Source organism: Penicillium odoratum (assembly GCF_028828045.1).
Source record: "Penicillium odoratum strain IBT 22623 chromosome Unknown utg000005l_segment0_segment0, whole genome shotgun sequence".
In the NCBI taxonomy this organism is placed as follows: Eukaryota; Fungi; Ascomycota; class Eurotiomycetes; order Eurotiales; family Aspergillaceae; genus Penicillium; species Penicillium odoratum.
In genome coordinates, this window is record NW_026643147.1 from 4,308,878 (window position 1) to 4,327,457 (window position 18,580).

The 18,580-nt window shown below is 49.5% G+C and overlaps 5 protein-coding genes across 5 annotated transcripts; 4 read left to right on the top strand and 1 right to left on the bottom strand.

Moving 5' to 3' along the window:
- Positions 1-271: 271 nt before the first annotated feature.
- Positions 272-2,046, top strand: N7520_007158 (uncharacterized protein; the record flags this gene model as incomplete). The annotated part of the gene is made up of 3 exons (XM_057141092.1): positions 272-511; positions 573-1,258; positions 1,311-2,046. The coding sequence occupies 3 exons, from the start codon at positions 272-274 to the stop codon at positions 2,044-2,046; spliced, it is 1,662 nt and encodes a 553-aa protein (XP_056995098.1).
- Positions 2,047-3,018: 972 nt separating this feature from the next.
- N7520_007159 (putative GABA permease) lies at positions 3,019-4,864 on the top strand (the record flags this gene model as incomplete). Its single annotated transcript, XM_057141093.1, has 5 exons — positions 3,019-3,121; positions 3,196-4,070; positions 4,121-4,207; positions 4,256-4,649; positions 4,701-4,864. The coding sequence occupies 5 exons, from the start codon at positions 3,019-3,021 to the stop codon at positions 4,862-4,864; spliced, it is 1,623 nt and encodes a 540-aa protein (XP_056995099.1).
- Positions 4,865-5,071: 207 nt separating this feature from the next.
- Positions 5,072-6,250, bottom strand: N7520_007160 (zinc-dependent alcohol dehydrogenase; the record flags this gene model as incomplete). Its single annotated transcript, XM_057141094.1, has 3 exons — positions 5,072-5,118; positions 5,171-5,525; positions 5,591-6,250. The coding sequence occupies 3 exons, from the start codon at positions 6,248-6,250 to the stop codon at positions 5,072-5,074; spliced, it is 1,062 nt and encodes a 353-aa protein (XP_056995100.1).
- A 2,498-nt stretch (positions 6,251-8,748) lies between these two features.
- Positions 8,749-13,852, top strand: ino80 (chromatin-remodeling ATPase INO80; the record flags this gene model as incomplete). Its single annotated transcript, XM_057141095.1, has 3 exons — positions 8,749-9,273; positions 9,345-13,599; positions 13,683-13,852. 3 exons carry the CDS (start codon positions 8,749-8,751, stop codon positions 13,850-13,852), a joined length of 4,950 nt encoding a protein of 1,649 aa, XP_056995101.1.
- Positions 13,853-16,462: 2,610 nt separating this feature from the next.
- Positions 16,463-18,453, top strand: hemA (5-aminolevulinic acid synthase HemA; the record flags this gene model as incomplete). Its single annotated transcript, XM_057141096.1, has 2 exons — positions 16,463-16,796; positions 16,853-18,453. 2 exons carry the CDS (start codon positions 16,463-16,465, stop codon positions 18,451-18,453), a joined length of 1,935 nt encoding a protein of 644 aa, XP_056995102.1.
- Positions 18,454-18,580: the final 127 nt, after the last annotated feature.

Sequence of the window (18,580 nt, forward strand, 5' to 3'; positions counted from 1 at the left end):
ACATTCTGATCGGACTTCTATTTTACATCATGTCTATCTTGTCACAATCAGTGTCTTTATTCAAATTATCCCTCGGATAAATTGGATGATTGTTCTAATGGTTTTGATCCCCCTCAGTATCTCTGTGCTAGTTGGAGCTAGCATTTTCTGGCTACTCGTGACTGTTTATTTGAGGCGAAAACTATACATGCTGCCCAGTCCGAAAGGCTTTGAAGGGAGACAGTTTTTGGGAAGACCCATGCTATTTCCGACTAGGCTATCTCACACCCGCATGTTCCCTGAAAAGTACAATTACTGGTATAGCTATTTTCTTGTCGGGATCCCAGTCGGTCTGGCCGGGAATATTGGAACCGTGTTATCAATTGACATGAACCGACCGGCACTAGATGGCTCTAAGCAAAAACGGGGTTCAAATTGGTGCTGGTTTACCATCGACCAGGAACGATACCTTGAGCCTGGGAATAGCCCCGACGGATTAGAGGGGAAGCTCCATTCGTGGCTAAAGAACAAGGTAAGTCACAGATGTGCAAGTCTACAGTGCTGAAGCTCCGAAGCTTATTGGCCAAACACAGGGAGAGGATCCACAACAGTGGCCGTACGCCTATTTAGTCAGTGTACCGGTCTTTCTTGGATGCACTCGCAACGCAGTCACCTGGTGGTTCCTCTATTCTGCAACTAGAGAGCTCAACGCAATGGTCTTTGAGGCGAATAATTCATTTGGAGAAAGACATTGTTCATTCGTCCGTCTGGAGCAAGTGGGTGCAGATATTCGACCCGATCATCACGTCCCAGAAACAAGGACCGTCCCCACCCCTACAAGCAATAAGTCGGTGATGTCTGTTCAATTCATTGATTCTAAGCCGCAATCCAAATCTTACAAGGCACGTTGGACCAAGGATTTCTTCCTCTCTCCATATGAGAAGGTGGAAGGGTTTCTGGCCACAAGCTGTGGTGATCCATGCGGTGCAAAAGATAGCAAGAATGGAGATATCAAGCTGAACACAACCCTCCAAGCCGCAGATGGCAGAGCTAAGATCATTACCCGTGTCTACCCATGCGGAAGTCCCGTGGACCCTTTATCCACATCAGCTTGGACTTTGATAAAGTTCCTTGTTGGATGGAGCTATATCGGTGCTCTCTCAAGACCTCGGATCATTTACGAGGCTTTGCGCATTCGATTTCGTGGGAATATGCCCTACCTGAAGAAGCCTCAGGTTATCAGACAAAATATTCCTCGTGATGAAACGCAACTAGAAAGGTCAGTTCGATGATGGCTATGGAAGTCCCACTTAGTTGACTGGTTATGAAAGATTCCTGGAGCAATACTTTCGGCTATACCTTTCTTACCTCACAGCGCGGTCTCCCACTCCTCTGACCTTGACATATCAGCCCTCCAAATCCCACGTCTTACGACCCGAAAAGTTCTTCTCTAAATCAAATATCTCTTCGCAGAACCCACTGGTCAAAGATATACCAACTGTCACTGTCCAAGCTCTGACTCCATCGCTCTACACCAACATTCTGCAGTATACAGATGCAGTGATTGGGTTTACTGCTGAGCTCAACCTTTGCCCGGTGCCTGCCACAAGCCTCTCGCAAAGTCTCTGGGCTTCCGACCCAACAGTCCTGAAGCAATTGGTTGAATCTTCCAGTCTTAGTATTGTCTCTGCTCCCAACACCCAGCCCGGCCCGACTTGGACTTGTACCATAAGAAAAGCACTTATCCACTTACTGCGAGGATCGGGTCGATCGAGCCCAACTTTCATGGACCAGTTTGTCTATGATCATTTGTCAGCAACCATGCAGAGGAACTATCAGGCAGCGCTAATTCGGATTCTGATTGCGGAGCGGTTTGCAGTGTGGGGGTCTCATACTATGGTTTCTGGTTACTATTTCGCAGCAAAGATTTTGTTCATATCGATATTACTGCGATTGGTGCATCAGCAATTTGCCCCCATCATATCTCTTGGATGGGAAGATTTTGCGATTTGGTCTAGTGTCTATGTGTATGTTCATCAGGGAGTCCAGCTTTTGGCGGACTTCTAGAGCAAAGGGGATGATAAGGTTTATAGATAAAGAATGATGGCTACCAGTTTATGCCTCAGGCATTAAAGTCTGACTAAGCGCACAGCTCCGTATATTCCTGTTCTTCAGATCGTATCTTGAGAATGTTCCTATTAACTGAATATCATAATAACTGCCAGTCAAAATCAATTCCTCTAATTGAATTTTCCTTTGTCTTTCCTTGTATTGTGACTTTTGTCTCACGTATTGATGTGGGGCACTTCCAACATTCAACTCCAATGGAAATTCCCGGTTTAGCTTTGACCCGCTATAAACAACCTTGGATCAAATCCAACTATAAACATCCCTTGAGCATCTTTCAATCTGGAAGCCCAGAGAAAATAAAGCAGCCTCAAATCAACAAGATAAGCACAATCAAGATCTATGAATCTGTTACAAGAAAGTAATCTACTCCAACTAACCCCAACACCCTTATCACGATTCACACCAACCAGATCAATCACGCCTATCTCTGACAGCTATCGCGGAAAGGCCGCACCACCGCATCCCGATCCAGTCACGATTGACTCTCTCAGCCACTCAAACCAAGTCGCTATGTTTCCCTCGCTATGTTTCCCCCGCCTTCTCGGCCCCTAGTTTTAACCCAAAACCTAGCCTTTGGCTATCGGCTCGTGGATCCAATTCCGCACTGAGTTGCTGAGATGAATGTGGCGGTATGTGTATAGTACTGTACCTGGACATGGACATGACGTGACTTTCGTGGCTGTACTCGAGGATAAGCTTCGGAATGTTGGAAGCTTTCCTTACTTGGGGCGTGATATCGATAAGGTCTCAGGCCCCCTCCCTTTTATCTTCCGAGGATCTGCTGTGCAGTCAGTACTTTTTCCTTTCTGCTTGCGCCTTTTTTTCCTAAGATTCTGGTTGCATTGCTCTATTCTCATCTACGGATGTCGCATTCTTGATACTTGAAACGACTTCCGTTATCTATAAACCATGGCGGACATCAAGAAATCTACTGATGAGAATCCGATAACACCTGTTGAGCATGGGGCAATCATCGAGACTTCTGCTCAGGGTGGAGATACAGAGTTACTGGGTAAGTATCTCAATACCATCAGTTGGCTGCTTCTGCTCTAAAAACATGATGCTAATCCGAGCTTCGTCTGATAGCGACACTGGGATATAAACAAGAACTCCGCCGCCACTACTCCACCGTGCAGATTTTCGCCGTCGCATTCAGTATTATGGGTCTCCTTCCATCCATCGCATCAACCCTCTCCTTCTCAATGCCAGCTGGACCAGTCGGTATGGTCTGGGGCTGGCTAGTGGCCAGCATTTTCATCTTCATAGTCAGTCTTGCAATGGCCGACTTGGCATCCGCCATGCCTACCGCCGGCGGTCTATATTTCTGGACGCACTACTACGCCGCCGAGAAATGGAAGAACCCCCTCAGTTTCGTGGTGGGGTATAGCAATACCATTGGGCTGATCGGCGGTATCTGCTCAATTGATTATGGATTCGCGAATATGCTCCTCTCCATGATTTCCATCGCGCGGGATGGAAATTGGTCTGCCTCCCGGCCTGTCATTTACGGCACGTATGTAGCTACCGTATGCGCGCACGGGTTTATTGCTACGTTCTTTGGACGGGTCATGCCGAAGATTCAATCTGTGTGTATCTTTTTGAATATCGGGCTCGTTGTGGCGACAGTTATTGCATTGCCCATTGGGAAACACGAGAATGCGCCTCCGGTTAATTCGGGAGATTATGTCTTTGGCAAGGTCGAGAATCTAACCACTTGGCCTACTGGATGGGCTTTCATGTTGGCGTGGCTGTCGCCTATTTGGACCATTGGTGCGTTTGATTCGTGTGTCCATATGAGTGAGGAGGCAACTCATGCGGCAAGAGCTGTGCCGATTGGCATTATTGCCTCGTCTGGACTGTGTGGACTTCTTGGATTTTTGTGCATGGCCGTTATTGCGGCGAGTATGAACACGAACATTGAGGCGATTTTAGATTCGAGTTTTGGTCAGCCTATGGCTCAGGTAAGATTTTATCTGTTCTTCTGGGGTCTACCACTTACTGATCTTCGTAGATCTACTACGATGCTCTGGGGAAGAAAGGCGCCCTTGGCTTTATGGCAGTGGTATCATCAGTCCAGTTCTTTATGGGATTGAGTATTGTAAGTGACCCTCGCGTAAACATCTTCTCTGATATCTAACTGTTACAGGTCCTGGCCTCTTCCCGCCAGAGCTGGGCGTTCTCTCGTGACGGCGCCCTCCCCTTCTCATCATTCTTCCGCAAAGTCAGTCAGCATAAGCTGATGCGCTATCAACCCGTCAACATGATGTGTGGCGTGGTCTTTATCTCCGTCTTGATTGGTCTGCTTTCCCTTATCGATAACGCAGCTGCTAATGCTCTGTTCTCGCTCGCCGTTGCCGCTAATGACCTCTCATGGTTGACTCCTATCCTGGCGCGCCTTGTCTGGGGAAATGACCGCTTTGTCCCTGGCGAGTTCTATACGGGGAAGTATCTTAGTAAACCAATTGCGTGGGTTGCGGTTATTTATATGGTATTTGCCATTATACTCTGCATGTTTCCTACTGAAGGGCCGAATCCGACTCGTGAGTTCCTTGTGGCTGCTTTAAAGGAATCCTTGACTGACTGTGAAATAGCTGATAACATGAATTATACCATTGTTATCAACGGGGCTCTCTGGCTGGGCTCTGCTCTTTATTATGTTTTGTATGCGAGGAAGACATTCAAGGGTCCTCAGTCTACGGTGGGGCCGGAGGATGAAGGTAAGATCGTGGAAGAGAAAGTTGACTCAGAACACTAGTCTACGATTAGAAGAGACTAGATAATTGATTTTTTTTTTCTTTCATTTTAAGCTATCTTTGTTGGTTATCGTGTACTGCATTGTGTAAATGCATCTCATTTCTCATGGGGCCCTCTGCCAGGAATCGTGGGTTCGTCATTCGAGTCATATCTGCTGCTGAGTTCATGGTCTGGAAAAATCCAAGTCCATAACAAATCCATTGGTGGACTACTCCGGCATTTCAAGTACGTAGCGACCGGCGATTTTGCCTTGCTCTGTACAGATCGCATTAGTATATCACTGCCAATTTTTCATATCAGTACTTACCCATGAGCTCAAACACCTTGGGAAGATCCTTGAGGGGAACAGTCTTGAATGGTGCCTTAATCAATCCTCGAGCAAAGAAGTCAATAGCCTCGTTAGCATCTTGGCGGTTACCAACGTAGCTGCCCTTGATGTTGATCATCTTAACCACACTTTCAAAAACGGGTGCTTTCAGGAACGCATTGGCGGGTAGACCGATAGCAACAACGGCACCACGGGGACGAGCGTATTCAACAGCCTGCTGGAAAGGTTTCTCGGAGACGGCCAACAGAAGCACGGCATGAGCACCCAGGCCTTGCGGAGTAGCAGCCTTGACATCTGCAACAAGGTCCTGAGACTTAGTAAAGTCGACATAAGCCTATAGTAACGTGTTAGTCATTGAACTTGGACAGAAATAAAAATAGAAAACGGAATAGCACCTACCTCCGAACCAAGCTGCTCACACATAGCGCGTTTCTCATCGCCTCCATCGATAGCAATAACCCGCAGCCCCATAGCCTTAGCATACTGCATCGCCAACGAGCCAAGTCCACCCCCAGCCCCAACAATAGCAAGCGTCTGACCAGGCCGAGCCCCAGACTCCTTCAGCCCCTTGTAAACCGTAATACCAGCACACAGAATCGGCGAAACAGCATCCAGCGCAAGATCCTTGGGCAACTTGGTCACATGAGCCGCCTTTCCAATCGCGTACTGCTGGAAAGTGCCATCAACCGTGTAACCCGACAGCTGGGCCTCTGCGCAAAGCGGCTCGTCGGCCGTCTTACAGAATTCACAGGCAAGACAAGATCCGTTGAGCCATTTGATGCCTGCGTGGTCGCCGATCTCGATTCCCTGGGCCAGTTCGCCTTTGGATACCACAATTCCGGCGCCTTCATGTCCGCCTACCAGAGGGAGCTTGAGGGGGAGAGGCCAATCGCCGTTCATGGCGTGGAGGTCTGTGTGGCAGACGCCTGTGTATTTGATGTTGATGAGAACTTCATCGGGGCCGGGCTTGGGGACAGGGATTTGTTTGTAGATTGGGGGGCCGCCTTTCTTCTCGACTACCTGGGCCCATTGGAGTTCTGGGATGTTGTGGATTGTCATGATTGAGATGAGGTTGGATGAGTGGTGAGTGGTGATGGGTGAGTGGTGATGGGTGAGTGGTGATGGGTGAGTGGTGATGGGTGAGTGGTGATGGGTGAGTGGTGATGGGGGATGGGTGATGGGTGGGGGATGAGGGATGAGAGTCGTGTAAAGGAAGAATGAAATGAAAGACGTAAAAGATGGGAAATTCCCATTTTAAGTCCATGTACACAAAGATGTCATAGATCCAGTGGTGCCACCAGTTGACCGATATGGCAGTTCTCCCTTGAGTGTCAAAGATGACGACTTCCTACCTTGTATGTATAGTTTCTTGTTTCTTGATCCATGGATTATGCTCTTGATTCTCCTCTTGCCATCGATACCTGTTTGCAACATGCCATTCACATCCATCATAGTCTTACCATGAAGTATCTTTGCTTCATGATCACTATTTGATACCTTGAACCCCGGTTACCCCTCAAGCCCAAACCCCGACATGCGGCATCCCCATTTCGTGAAACAGTTCCACTTTCAATGAAGCCTGTAAGCTCACTGGGCACAAATTCAGGCACTCATTCCGAGTTCAGATTCGTTGTGCAGGATGACCAGGGATTGTTCAAACTGGGAATGGATGTAGAGTGGAGGACGTCACCATCGGATTTCCCCACAGCGGTATGTCCGAAGATCATGCAATGATTCACCGGAGTTTGTAAGCGAAGAAGCAGGATTTTGATCCTTTGGGGTTTATAGTAACCATTGTATTGAGGTATAATAAATAATTGGGCTACCTACGAGGTATATATAGTTGGGTTTTTTCCTGTGGACCTTGGTGGAATCACGGCCCTCTACCGTGACCCGTCCGCCAACCTCTTTAACCCCGCACATATCAATCGAAGTATGGCCTTTACCTTGTCGGAATGATATTATTTGGTATTACTTGGTTCTTTTCTCTTAGGATTGGTATTCATATATTGGTTTAGCTTGATGTTGGCTTTCCAAGGTTGAGACCTGTCGGGGGTAGGACTGGGCTTGTCTATCAAAGACCTGAGGGTTCATAGCTTATTGACATACATAGACAGGAAATGATCCTACACATGCAGAGACTCCGATCACAAGGTTGCTCTTATATAAATGTGCGGCACTACCCTTACCTAGTTATCAATGGATAGTGCTGCATTCATCGATGAAAAAACCGACCGTGCACGATCTGCCTCCCGAAAGCCAAAATGACGGCCAAGTAAATCTCCAGCTCGTCAGGTTTGATGATTTCTGATTTTTTTGAACTGAATTGATTGAGCTGGCGAGTGTCAGCGGAGATGAAAGGGTGCGAACGGTGGCTCTACAAATCAGGGCCCGAGGATAGATATCCAAGCTGAGCTCTTTGTTCCACGGGACTTTTGGCCAATTTCCCACTTTCCCCATCAGCATGACCAAGTTGCACGGAACATGGCCAATTTGGTCATCCTCATAAGTCTGATTGAGCGTTACTATGGATATTTCCTGTGGAGAATTCCTGTGGAATATTTTTGTTGTATTTCCATGTTAAAAGTCCTTATGAAGTGGTCTTACATTCTCATGTTGATGGGAAATGCGGTTCTGGTGGAAACTCCGGGATCGGCCAATCTCAATAGAATCTGTAAGTCGGTTGGGGGCAGGTAATGCTTGACGATGCTAAAGACCTCGGGAAGATGATAACCATAAAGGAATTCACTTCAGGAATAATTTGATGAGAAAACCAAATATTCTATGATTGCAATAATATTCCGGATCAGCCCTTGTATAGGCTGTCGTCTCCAGTTGTTTATGGAACAGCTTCCCACGTCAACTGTAGTATTAGCATCAACGGCAGTATAAAGATGAAGAACTGGGGAATTTGACTTCAAGGACTGAAAGATAAAGGGGAAATGATATCAAGATGTTAATGTTCTGTACTTATGCCTTTCCATAAATCTAACATGAAGGGAAAGTTGTGCGGATTAAGATGAAAACGCCATCGGGATCGGGGGGAGAGAAGATGCTTGACAAGGGACAAGTCAAATCCTATTCTTCCCCTTCCATCATCTTTTCGTCCCCCCCACCCAACCTTCCTTATTCCCTTTATTCACTTGGATACAACCATCCCTTGGCCAAATATAATTATAACCAGTTGAGAATCACCTCAACCAACGCTATCATTCGCGCATTCTCTGCTCCGCGACCACAAAGATCCCCTGCACCTTCCCACTAACAAACGGAATCCATCCTTTCCATCAGGTATTATACTTTCTGCGCACATTATTATCCCTTTTCCTTCTCCCATCCTTTGACATCTTCCAAGCCGTCTCGCCATTTCCCACTCTGGCCATACACGCTGACGTCGCGTTCGCGCTAGAATCTCCGAGAGTCCCACCCCCCTTGACACCTGTCCATGGGTGTTCCCTCTGCTGTCTGACCTTGGTCCGTCTCAATTCATCATCCTCCATCTCTTCCCACTTGAATAGCACCTGCCGCGCTTGTCCGGCGCCGGGGACACGGCCATCATGACCGGCGCTCCGCCATACAACGCCCAGTCGCCGACTCAGCAGCATCGGTTCCCTGCCTACGAATCTCCGACCAAGAACCGCTCTTTCTATTCCAACGGGGAGCAGCAACCTCAGCAGCCATATTCACAGCATCCCCCACAGACCCCTCCGGCATTCGGCCCATCCTCCGTCTCACGGAGTCCTCGCTTCGCTCACGCGTCACCCATGCCGGCTTCCCTGCCACCACCCTTGAATGGGGCTGCGCCGCCACATGCGGACCAGTCGCAATACCAGGCACATGCTCCAGGCAGCGCCTCTCAGCTCCCTCTCCCGCGACCCTTCCCGAATTCCGTGCTGCCGGGCAACGGCACCTCGCCTTACAGTGCTGTGACGCCGCATGGCCACCCCTCAAACCACCCAGATGCCCACTCGCAGTCCCCAACCCGTGAATCTGAATCGCCGTATCGAGTGAGAGGGAACGGAGCTGGATATCCTACATCCATGATGCGAGAATCTAGACCCGCATCCCCTCCACGGGAGTCGGTATGTATGAACGATGCAGAATCGTATCAAGAGATCATGGAGAATTTGGCTAAATATATTTCTGCGTTTAGAAACCTGCCCGAGCTGCGGATCCTATGTCATTTGCCAGCATCTTGTCTGGCCCAACCGAAGACCAACCCGTACGGAAGCCCTCCCCCCAACCTTCCCACATCTCTACGCCCGCCGTTCACACCCCCTACCACCATCGACAACATGAGCCGGGCCCTGTTGTGGGAACATTTGACCACAAGACAAAATACGGCCAGGAAAATCATTATCAGGAACCCTTGCTCCCGTATGCTTCCAACGGCTTCAGATCAGAATCTGACCCCATGGAAGGTGTCGTTCAGGCGCCCCCGCGGAAGCCGTTCCCTCCAGGCGTGGATGCGGAGTCGGTACACCGTGCTGCGATTGAGATCGAAAACGCCGAAAAGAGCGACGTGGAAGGCCCTGGGTTTGGTCCGGAAATGAATAAATACCTGGAAAAGTCCCGTAGAAGAGCCCTGGAAAGTGCCCATATGGAGGGTATTCGACGCAAGCGCCGTCGCCATGACTTCTTGCTTGACCTGAGCAAAAACCTCGAGAAGAGCTACATCCTGGGAACAGAACGGTTCCGCGCTCTTAATGAAGGTGCTGTGATGGCAGAGGTTCATCAGAAAGAAATCCACGATGAGAAGGAACGCAAAAAGGATATGCAACGGAAGCGCCGAAGGGAGAATACCGTGCGTTTGGAGATGCAAAAGAAGCTCGAGGCCGAACGCAAGGCGGACAGTGCCCAAGACTCCGCAGAGAAGGCCAAGTTCCTCCGTGAGGCCGAACGTGCTCAGAAGAAGATCAAATCTACCAAGCGGGCTCTCGAAGGTGGAAATGCCCAGGATGATATGGGCGAAATCACCCCGCTAGCACCAAACCTTGAAGGCGGCACTACCAGCTCATTCCATATCGGTCGTTCCTCGCCCTCACGGCGTCGCTCTGGACGCGCAGGTCCTTCTACTCGGCCGAAGAAGTCCAAGGAGCAGAAGCAAGCCGAAAAGGATGCCGCGGAGGCTGCTTACCTTGCTGGTCTGGATGATGATTATTACATGTCGCGCGATCCCAAGAAGGGTGGCGCCTCCAAGGAAGGTACACCCAGCCTTCCGTTGCAGTATGACAGCAAAGGCTACAATCAGATCTATGAGCAAATCTGGCGTGACATTGCTCGCAAGGATATTCCCAAAGTCTACCGCATCAAGACTGTGTCGTTGTCCACTCGCCAAGAGAATTTGCGCAAGACTGCCCAGCTGGCTAGCAAGCAGTCTCGCAAGTGGCAAGAGCGTACCAACAAGAGCACTAAGGACACGCAGGCCCGTGCCAAGCGTACCATGAGAGAGATGATGTCCTTCTGGAAGCGCAACGAACGAGAAGAGCGTGATCTACGTCGTGTAGCAGAGAAGCAAGAGCTTGAGTCTGCCAAGAAGGCCGAGGCAGAGCGCGAGGCCAACCGACAGAAGCGCAAGCTCAACTTCCTGATCTCCCAAACTGAATTGTACTCTCACTTCATCGGCCGGAAAATCAAGACCGACGAGGTTGAGGCTGCTGGTGACGGAACGACTGCTGCCGCTGGAGGAACTGTCAAGACCGGCAACGCACATACTATCAATCTTCCTGGTGATGGGGCTGATCTGAGCAGCAAGGTCACCAACTTTGAAGACTTGGACTTTGATGCTGAAGATGAATCGGTCCTGCAACAGGCGGCGATGGCCAACGCTCAAAATGCCGTGCAACAAGCCCAGGATCGTGCCCGTGCCTTCAACCAGGAGAAGGGTGGTGACCAGATGGCCACGTTTGATGAAGGAGAGTTGAACTTCCAGAACCCCACCAGTCTCGGTGACATTGAAATCTCCCAGCCCACCATGCTGAACGCACAGCTGAAGGAGTACCAGTTGAAGGGTCTCAACTGGCTGGTCAATCTGTACGAGCAAGGTATCAACGGTATTTTAGCAGATGAGATGGGTCTCGGAAAGACCATTCAATCTATCTCCGTCATGGCCTATCTTGCTGAGTTCCACAACATTTGGGGACCATTCCTGGTCATTGCTCCTGCATCCACCTTGCACAACTGGCAGCAAGAAATCGCCAGGTTCGTTCCAAACCTGAAGGTGCTGCCTTACTGGGGTAATGCACGGGACCGCAAGGTTCTGCGAAAGTTCTGGGACCGAAAGCACATTACCTACAATCGTGAGTCCGAATTCCACGTTCTGGTAACTTCCTACCAGCTCGTGGTGCTTGACGCACAGTATTTCCAGAAGGTGAAATGGCAGTACATGATCCTTGATGAAGCTCAGGCTATCAAGTCGTCGCAAAGTTCACGATGGAAGAATCTGCTGGGTTTCTCTTGCCGAAACCGTCTGTTGCTGACTGGTACTCCGATTCAAAACAACATGCAAGAACTGTGGGCTTTGCTGCATTTCATCATGCCCACCTTGTTTGATTCTCACGATGAGTTCAGCGAGTGGTTCTCCAAGGACATTGAGTCTCATGCTCAAAGTAACACCAAGCTTAACGAGGATCAACTGCGTCGTTTACATATGATTTTGAAGCCTTTCATGCTTCGTCGTGTGAAAAAGAATGTGCAATCAGAACTTGGTGACAAGGTGGAGAAGGATGTTTTCTGTGACCTGACCTACCGCCAGCGCGCGTTGTACGCCAAGCTTCGCAATCGCGTTAGCATTATTGATCTCATCGAGAAGGCGGCGAGCGGTGATGACACCGACAGCAGTACGCTGATGAACCTCGTTATGCAGTTCCGCAAGGTTTGCAACCACCCTGATTTGTTTGAACGCGCTGAAACCAAGTCACCGTTCTCGGCGGCTGCTTTTGCGGAGTGCGCCTCTTTCGTGCGTGAAGGATCCTTTGTCGATGTTCGCTACTCGACCAGAAATCATATCGAGTATGTAGTTCCGCGCATGCTGCTGAGCTCGGCAGCGCGAGTTGACATGCCTGGACCTGACAACCCTCGTGCTGGTTTCCGGAACAAGTACTTATCGCACATGATGAACGTTTGGACCCCAGAGAACATTCAAGAAAGCGCGCGCGAGGATGGAGCATTCTCCTTCCTGCGATTTGTGGACAGCTCTACTGGGGAAGCTAGCGAACTGTCCCACCTTGGGGTTTACGAGCGTGCAGCTCGCCGACGTGGCCAGTCCAACCGGCTCTCTCGTCTGAACGTTGTATATGACGAGGACAAGTCAGTCTCCAATTCTGTTTTGGCGCATTCTATGCTCAACATTGTTGAACGCAATGATGCGCGGGCAGTTCACGATATCACGCCTGAGGGTCGCATGCGTGATCTGATGAATGTTTCTCGCTCAGCGTTTGACAATCAAGGACTCAACCGTATCGAGCCATGTGCTGCTCCAGCAGCTTCGGCGCCGCCAATCATTCTCTCTGCCTCCGGCCAAGAGGCCCCGCGGGCAACCCAGATGGCCATGTTCAACGAGCCGATCCGACAGGCACTTTACAACATTCCCAACAGACAAGTTGATGAGCTGATCCTCACGAAAAACCTTGATCCCACCCCCTACTCACTGCAACCGATACTGCCACAACCACTATCACTCAAGTCACGCTACACTAACATCGAAGTCCCCTCGATGCGTCGCTTCGTGACCGACTCCGGAAAGCTGGCGAAATTGGACCAGTTGCTACGAGAACTGAAGCCGGGCGGTCACCGAGTACTGCTGTACTTCCAGATGACGCGTATGATTGACTTGATGGAAGAGTACCTGACCTACAGAAACTACAAGTATTGCCGTCTCGATGGTAGCACAAAGCTGGAGGATCGTCGCGATACTGTCGCTGATTTCCAATCTAACCCCGAAATCTTTGTATTCTTGCTCTCTACCCGTGCTGGTGGTCTGGGTATCAACCTGACAGCCGCCGATACCGTCATCTTCTATGACTCTGATTGGAATCCTACCATCGATTCGCAAGCCATGGACCGAGCGCATCGTCTGGGTCAGACTCGCCAGGTCACTGTGTATCGACTTATTACTCGTGGAACCATCGAAGAGCGGATCCGCAAGCGTGCTCTCCAGAAGGAGGAGGTGCAGCGCGTTGTTATCACTGGCGGTGCTTCCGGTGGTGTCGACTTCAACACTCGTGCTCGTGACAACCGCACGAAGGATATTGCGTTGTGGCTTGCTGATGATGATGAAGCCGAGCTCATCGAACAAAGAGAGAAGGAGGCGATTGAGCGTGGCGAGGCCATGGGAGGTGCCAAGGGCGGAAAGAAGGCGGCGGCCAAGCGAAAGCGTGATCTTACGCTGGATGACATGTATCATGAAGGTAAGAAGCTTTCTCACACATAATTTAAGAAACACCCCACTGACCAACCTCTTCACAGGCGAAGGAAACTTCGATGATAACAGCCAAAAGCCATCCGGGGCTGCCACCCCCCCTTTCAGACCCACTTGACTCCTCGTCGGCCCCGGTGGCTAAGCGTGGTCGTGGACGTGGACCTGGCAAAGGCACGTCCAAGCGTGCCAAAACCACCAACGAACGTCTCCGCCTCATTGACGGCGACGGTGGTCTCGATTAATCAAACGGACGTTTTTATTACAGCAACTGGGCGGCGGCGTTAAGTGATCTGCGGTACTTTTTTTTTATACAACCATTCTCTTTGTTTTTCATTTTTCTTCTCACTTGGCAGGTTATCTGGCCTGCTATGTATTACCATACAACCTTGATCGACGGAATCTTAGGGAGGAATCGGCTAGGACTCGTTACTATTCTTCAATGTTCTTTTTCATTTTCTTTTGCAAGTGAATGGCCAGGCTGTGTGCATGAAGTGCGGGGCAGAAAAGATGTGGTGTGATAGACTCAATTGAATCACTTTGATTTTCATTATCAACTCTGGCTACTGCAATGAGCGACTCCACCTAGGTAGATATCTGTTGGCTTAAAAGGCAAGATTATCTTTGGTATATTGAAACACAGTAGGCTCCCGAGTCGCTTCGTAACTTTCACACCGTTATACATCACGCTAGGCTCGGTCGATACCAAAATTGCTGTCATAACAGTTATGCTTCTTTTGATAGCTTTAAATGCTCAACACGCGGCTCCGCCTATCGCGCAACGCTATAACATAAAATATGAAACCCAGCGTCCTGTGGCCTTTCTTGGCCAAGGCTTCCGGGGTTCCCACCTGGTACGCCTCTCTTTATATGATGACTTTGGGTGAATTGAAGGAGGAATTTGAAACACACGCGGCTGATGCAGAGAATTTCTTCTCTAGGTAGAATAATCTTTTCTTGTGCTTTTCTTTCGGAGCACATCAGTCTAGGTGAACCATACTAGTCGTTCCAAGGTTGGACTTGCAAGGTTGGACTTGCAGGGAGATGAACTGATGTTAGAATAGATCTATTCATCCAAGTCATGGGTGTAGGTGAATATCGTTTGCCATTCCATGCAAAGTGTATACACATGTGTAGTAGCGTGGAATTCATTGTATACGTAAAAGGGCTGGAAACACTCTTCATCGACCTGAACAGAGATAGGTAAACTACTGGACTGCACATTTTTTGCTTGGATAGAGCGCCAAATGTATTTCAGTCTCAGACATAGTATGTACAAGATGGACACTCAGTCCAAATGTCATTCCCAAGACCAGTCCTGTGAAGACCTTTGTCAGGAGAGGAGTTGACTTGAAAAGTTGGGGGATCTTATAGCCCAGCATAAGTCAACGCTAAGCCTAATTAAATGTCTACTAAGCTATATCAAGTTCAAATACGTAGCCAGGTGGTGGCTACGATGCCATCGGAGCTGCATATACTTTCGGAGTACCTGAATGGGCGGCGGCCTACCCCGGGGTCCAATATAGCATTAGAGCTGTACTTTTGAGTAGAAGCGTGAATTCATGTATACCTAGATATAAATAAGGTATGTATTGTTACATATGGGAGATTATGCAGTTGAGTGGCCTTATATGTCAAGGCAGAGAGGTCATCAAGAAAAGGAAAAGAAAAGAAAAAGAAAAGAAAAAGAAAAGAAAAAGAAAAGGAAAAGAAAAGATGGAAGTGAAGGGGAGCGTATGTGGAAGTGTGAGTATAACGGTGGGAATGTGAATGGAGATAGGGATGAAGATCATGAATGAGAAGGGTATGAGGGTTAGGAGTGGGAGTGGTGTGAATGGGTTCTTGCAAGAAAACAAGGGGTTAGGCAGTTAAAAATAGGGTCATAATCCCAACAAGGGGAGAAGTAGATGAACATATCTCCTGTGGCCCAGCGGGATGAGCGCATCAACCAGTGCCTGATCTGGACACGATTTCTAGAGATCGTGGACGACTTGTCTAGGTGTCGATCTCTACAGGCATAATTGCAATGTGCCAGTACAAGCTAGTCTTCAGCCGCGATGGTGACCCGGTTGTCCTCAACCATCCACTTTACCGGGCTGTCTAGTATACATAGTGTTGGGTTGCTGTCGGTCGGTACTAGCGAATAGTTCAAATCCTTTGGGTTCTTTAGCATCATAGCTGTTGCTTCTTTTTTAATTGATCAACTTTTACTTCGTACTTCATACCTCATACTTTATGATACTTTAAGAGGATTTTTATTATTGACTTTTAATGTGGATTTTTCTGGAATTATCATTATTTGCAAATTTACGCATCATTATCAATAATGATGTCAAGTACTTCCATCAGAGGTGGTTAAGGCTAGGGACTGGGTGGCACCTTGGGGAGACTTGACATTGAGAGATTCGTACAGTAAGTACTTGTACATAGTGAAAAGCCATGAGTGATGAACATCAAGGTTCATCGATAAATGTTTGAAATCAAAGATCCCTCGTTCGATCCTCCTTTCTATCTTTCTTTTTTTTTTGCCTTTGAAGTTCATCAGAACTCTCTCGATATGATATTCTGTTTCCCCGCATTAAGGGAAATTCTCCTCAAAAGGGACCACGCCACTTAAGTCTCCCTCGGCATGGAGAAGGATGACTAATTCAATTTAACCAACATGGGCAAGACTTCCCGGCCGTGTCCCCGTGCAAACCAATCAACATTCATGAATTATAATGGGCTGAGTCAGGTCTGTCTCCCCCCCGCCCAGACCGATTTTCATTTCTAATAATTCTCTTGCCCTGGTTTGGTTCTTCACACAACGTGTTGCACCGTGTTTTGTTTCATCTTTTCATTCTACCACCGCAACCATGGAGGCAATGCTTCAGCAGTCTCGTGCTATGTGCCCATTCCTGAAGCGCACCGCTCCCTCGACCTTGCGGACTTTGTCGACTGCCACGCGCCCGAGCGCTGGCGGCGGAACCATGTCCAATTTGCAGGTTCTCGCTCGCCGCTGTCCAGTCATGAGCAAGGCTCTGGCTGTTCAGAGTGCCCGATTGAGTGAGGCTAAGCGCTTCACCTCTTCCGCGGCCGGTGTCCCTACTATGAAGCCGTTCCGTGCTCCGACCGAGAAGCGATCGCTGCACACCACTGGCGGTAATCCTGCCAGCGTCGCTCCGGGTTCCTATGAGAAGAACGAGCAGGGTAAGGAGAATCCCAGGATTGGTTTTCGCCTCCAAATATGCTAATTGACCGTTCAGTTCACCCTAACCTTGCCCGCCCTCTCCGTGCCGCCCCCGCCGCCGAAGCTGCAATCCACGCACAACGTTCGGCCACCGCTCCTACCACCCGATTCGACTACAACGCATTCTATAATGGGGAGCTGGAGAAGAAGCACAAGGACAAGTCGTATCGTTACTTCAACAACATCAATCGCCTTGCCCAAGAGTTCCCACGGGCCCACACCGCTTCCGCTGAGGAGCGCGTGACCGTCTGGTGCTCCAATGATTATCTCGGTATGGGACGCAACCGTCAAGTGTTGGAGTCTATGCACCGTACCCTCGATACTTACGGTGCTGGTGCTGGTGGAACTCGTAACATTTCGGGTCACAATCAGCATGCTGTGCAGTTAGAAGACACACTGGCTAAATTGCACGGAAAGGAGGCATCGCTGGTCTTCAGCTCGTGCTTTGTCGCCAACGACGCCACTCTTGCTACTCTCGGCAGCAAGTTGCCCGATTGCGTGATTCTGTCTGATAGTCTAAACCATGCTTCGATGATTCAGGGTATTCGTCACTCAGGGGCGAAGAAGATGGTCTTCAAGCATAATGACCTGGTGGATCTGGAAGCCAAGTTGGCTTCGTTGCCCCTCCATGTGCCCAAGATCATTGCCTTTGAGTCCGTGTATAGCATGTGTGGCTCCATCGCGCCGATTGAGAAAATTTGTGATCTGGCCGAGAAATACGGTGCTATCACGTTCCTGGATGAAGTGCATGCCGTTGGCATGTATGGTCCCCACGGAGCTGGTGTTGCCGAGCACCTGGATTACGAAGTGTATGCTTCGCAGGACACCGCTTCACCTCAGAGTACCAAAGGAACTGTGATGGATCGCATTGATATCATTACTGGTACCCTGGGTAAGGCTTACGGCTGTGTCGGTGGTTACATTGCTGCTTCCGCCAACATGGTTGACACCATCCGTTCTTTGGCACCAGGCTTCATTTTCACCACCTCGCTGCCTCCTGCTACTATGGCCGGTGCCGATACCGCAATTAAATACCAGGCCGAGCAGCCACGTGATCGCGTGCTTCAGCAGCTGCATACCCGTGCAGTCAAGTCTGCCCTGAAGGAGCTCGACATTCCTGTCATTCCGAACCCGTCGCACATTGTGCCTCTCCTCGTCGGTGATGCCGAGGTCGCCAAGCGCGCTTCGGACAAGCTGCTTGAGGAGCATGGTATCTATGTTCAGGCCATCAACTACCCAACTGTTCCTCGTGGCGAGGAACGCCTGCGTATCACCCCGACCCCTGGCCACACCAAGGAGCTGCGTGACCACCTGGTTCAGGCTGTGCAGGCCGTCTGGAACGACCTGGGCATCAAGCGTGCTAGCGACTGGGAAAAGCTCGGTGGCTTTGTCGGTGTCGGTGTTGCCGGTGCTGAGGACGCCAACCAGCCCATCTGGGAAGACGCCCAGCTGGGTCTGAGCTCGGCCGAGTCTCTCGAGGGTGCTATCTCTCGTGAGCTCGAAGCCGAAGCTATCACCACCCGTGCTTCCCAGGCTGTCCCGATGAAGACTGGTATTTCTCAGGGTACCCGTGCGTACTCCACCATCGCCTCTACCCCTGTCGGTGTTGTTGCCTAATTTCCAGATATATCTGGGGACACTGGGATAATTTCTTGCCACTGTCCGTCCATTCCTTTACCCTCTGAATTATATTGATGCGCATGCGCATTCAGTATCGACTTTTTTCTTTCTTTTTTTTTTTCTT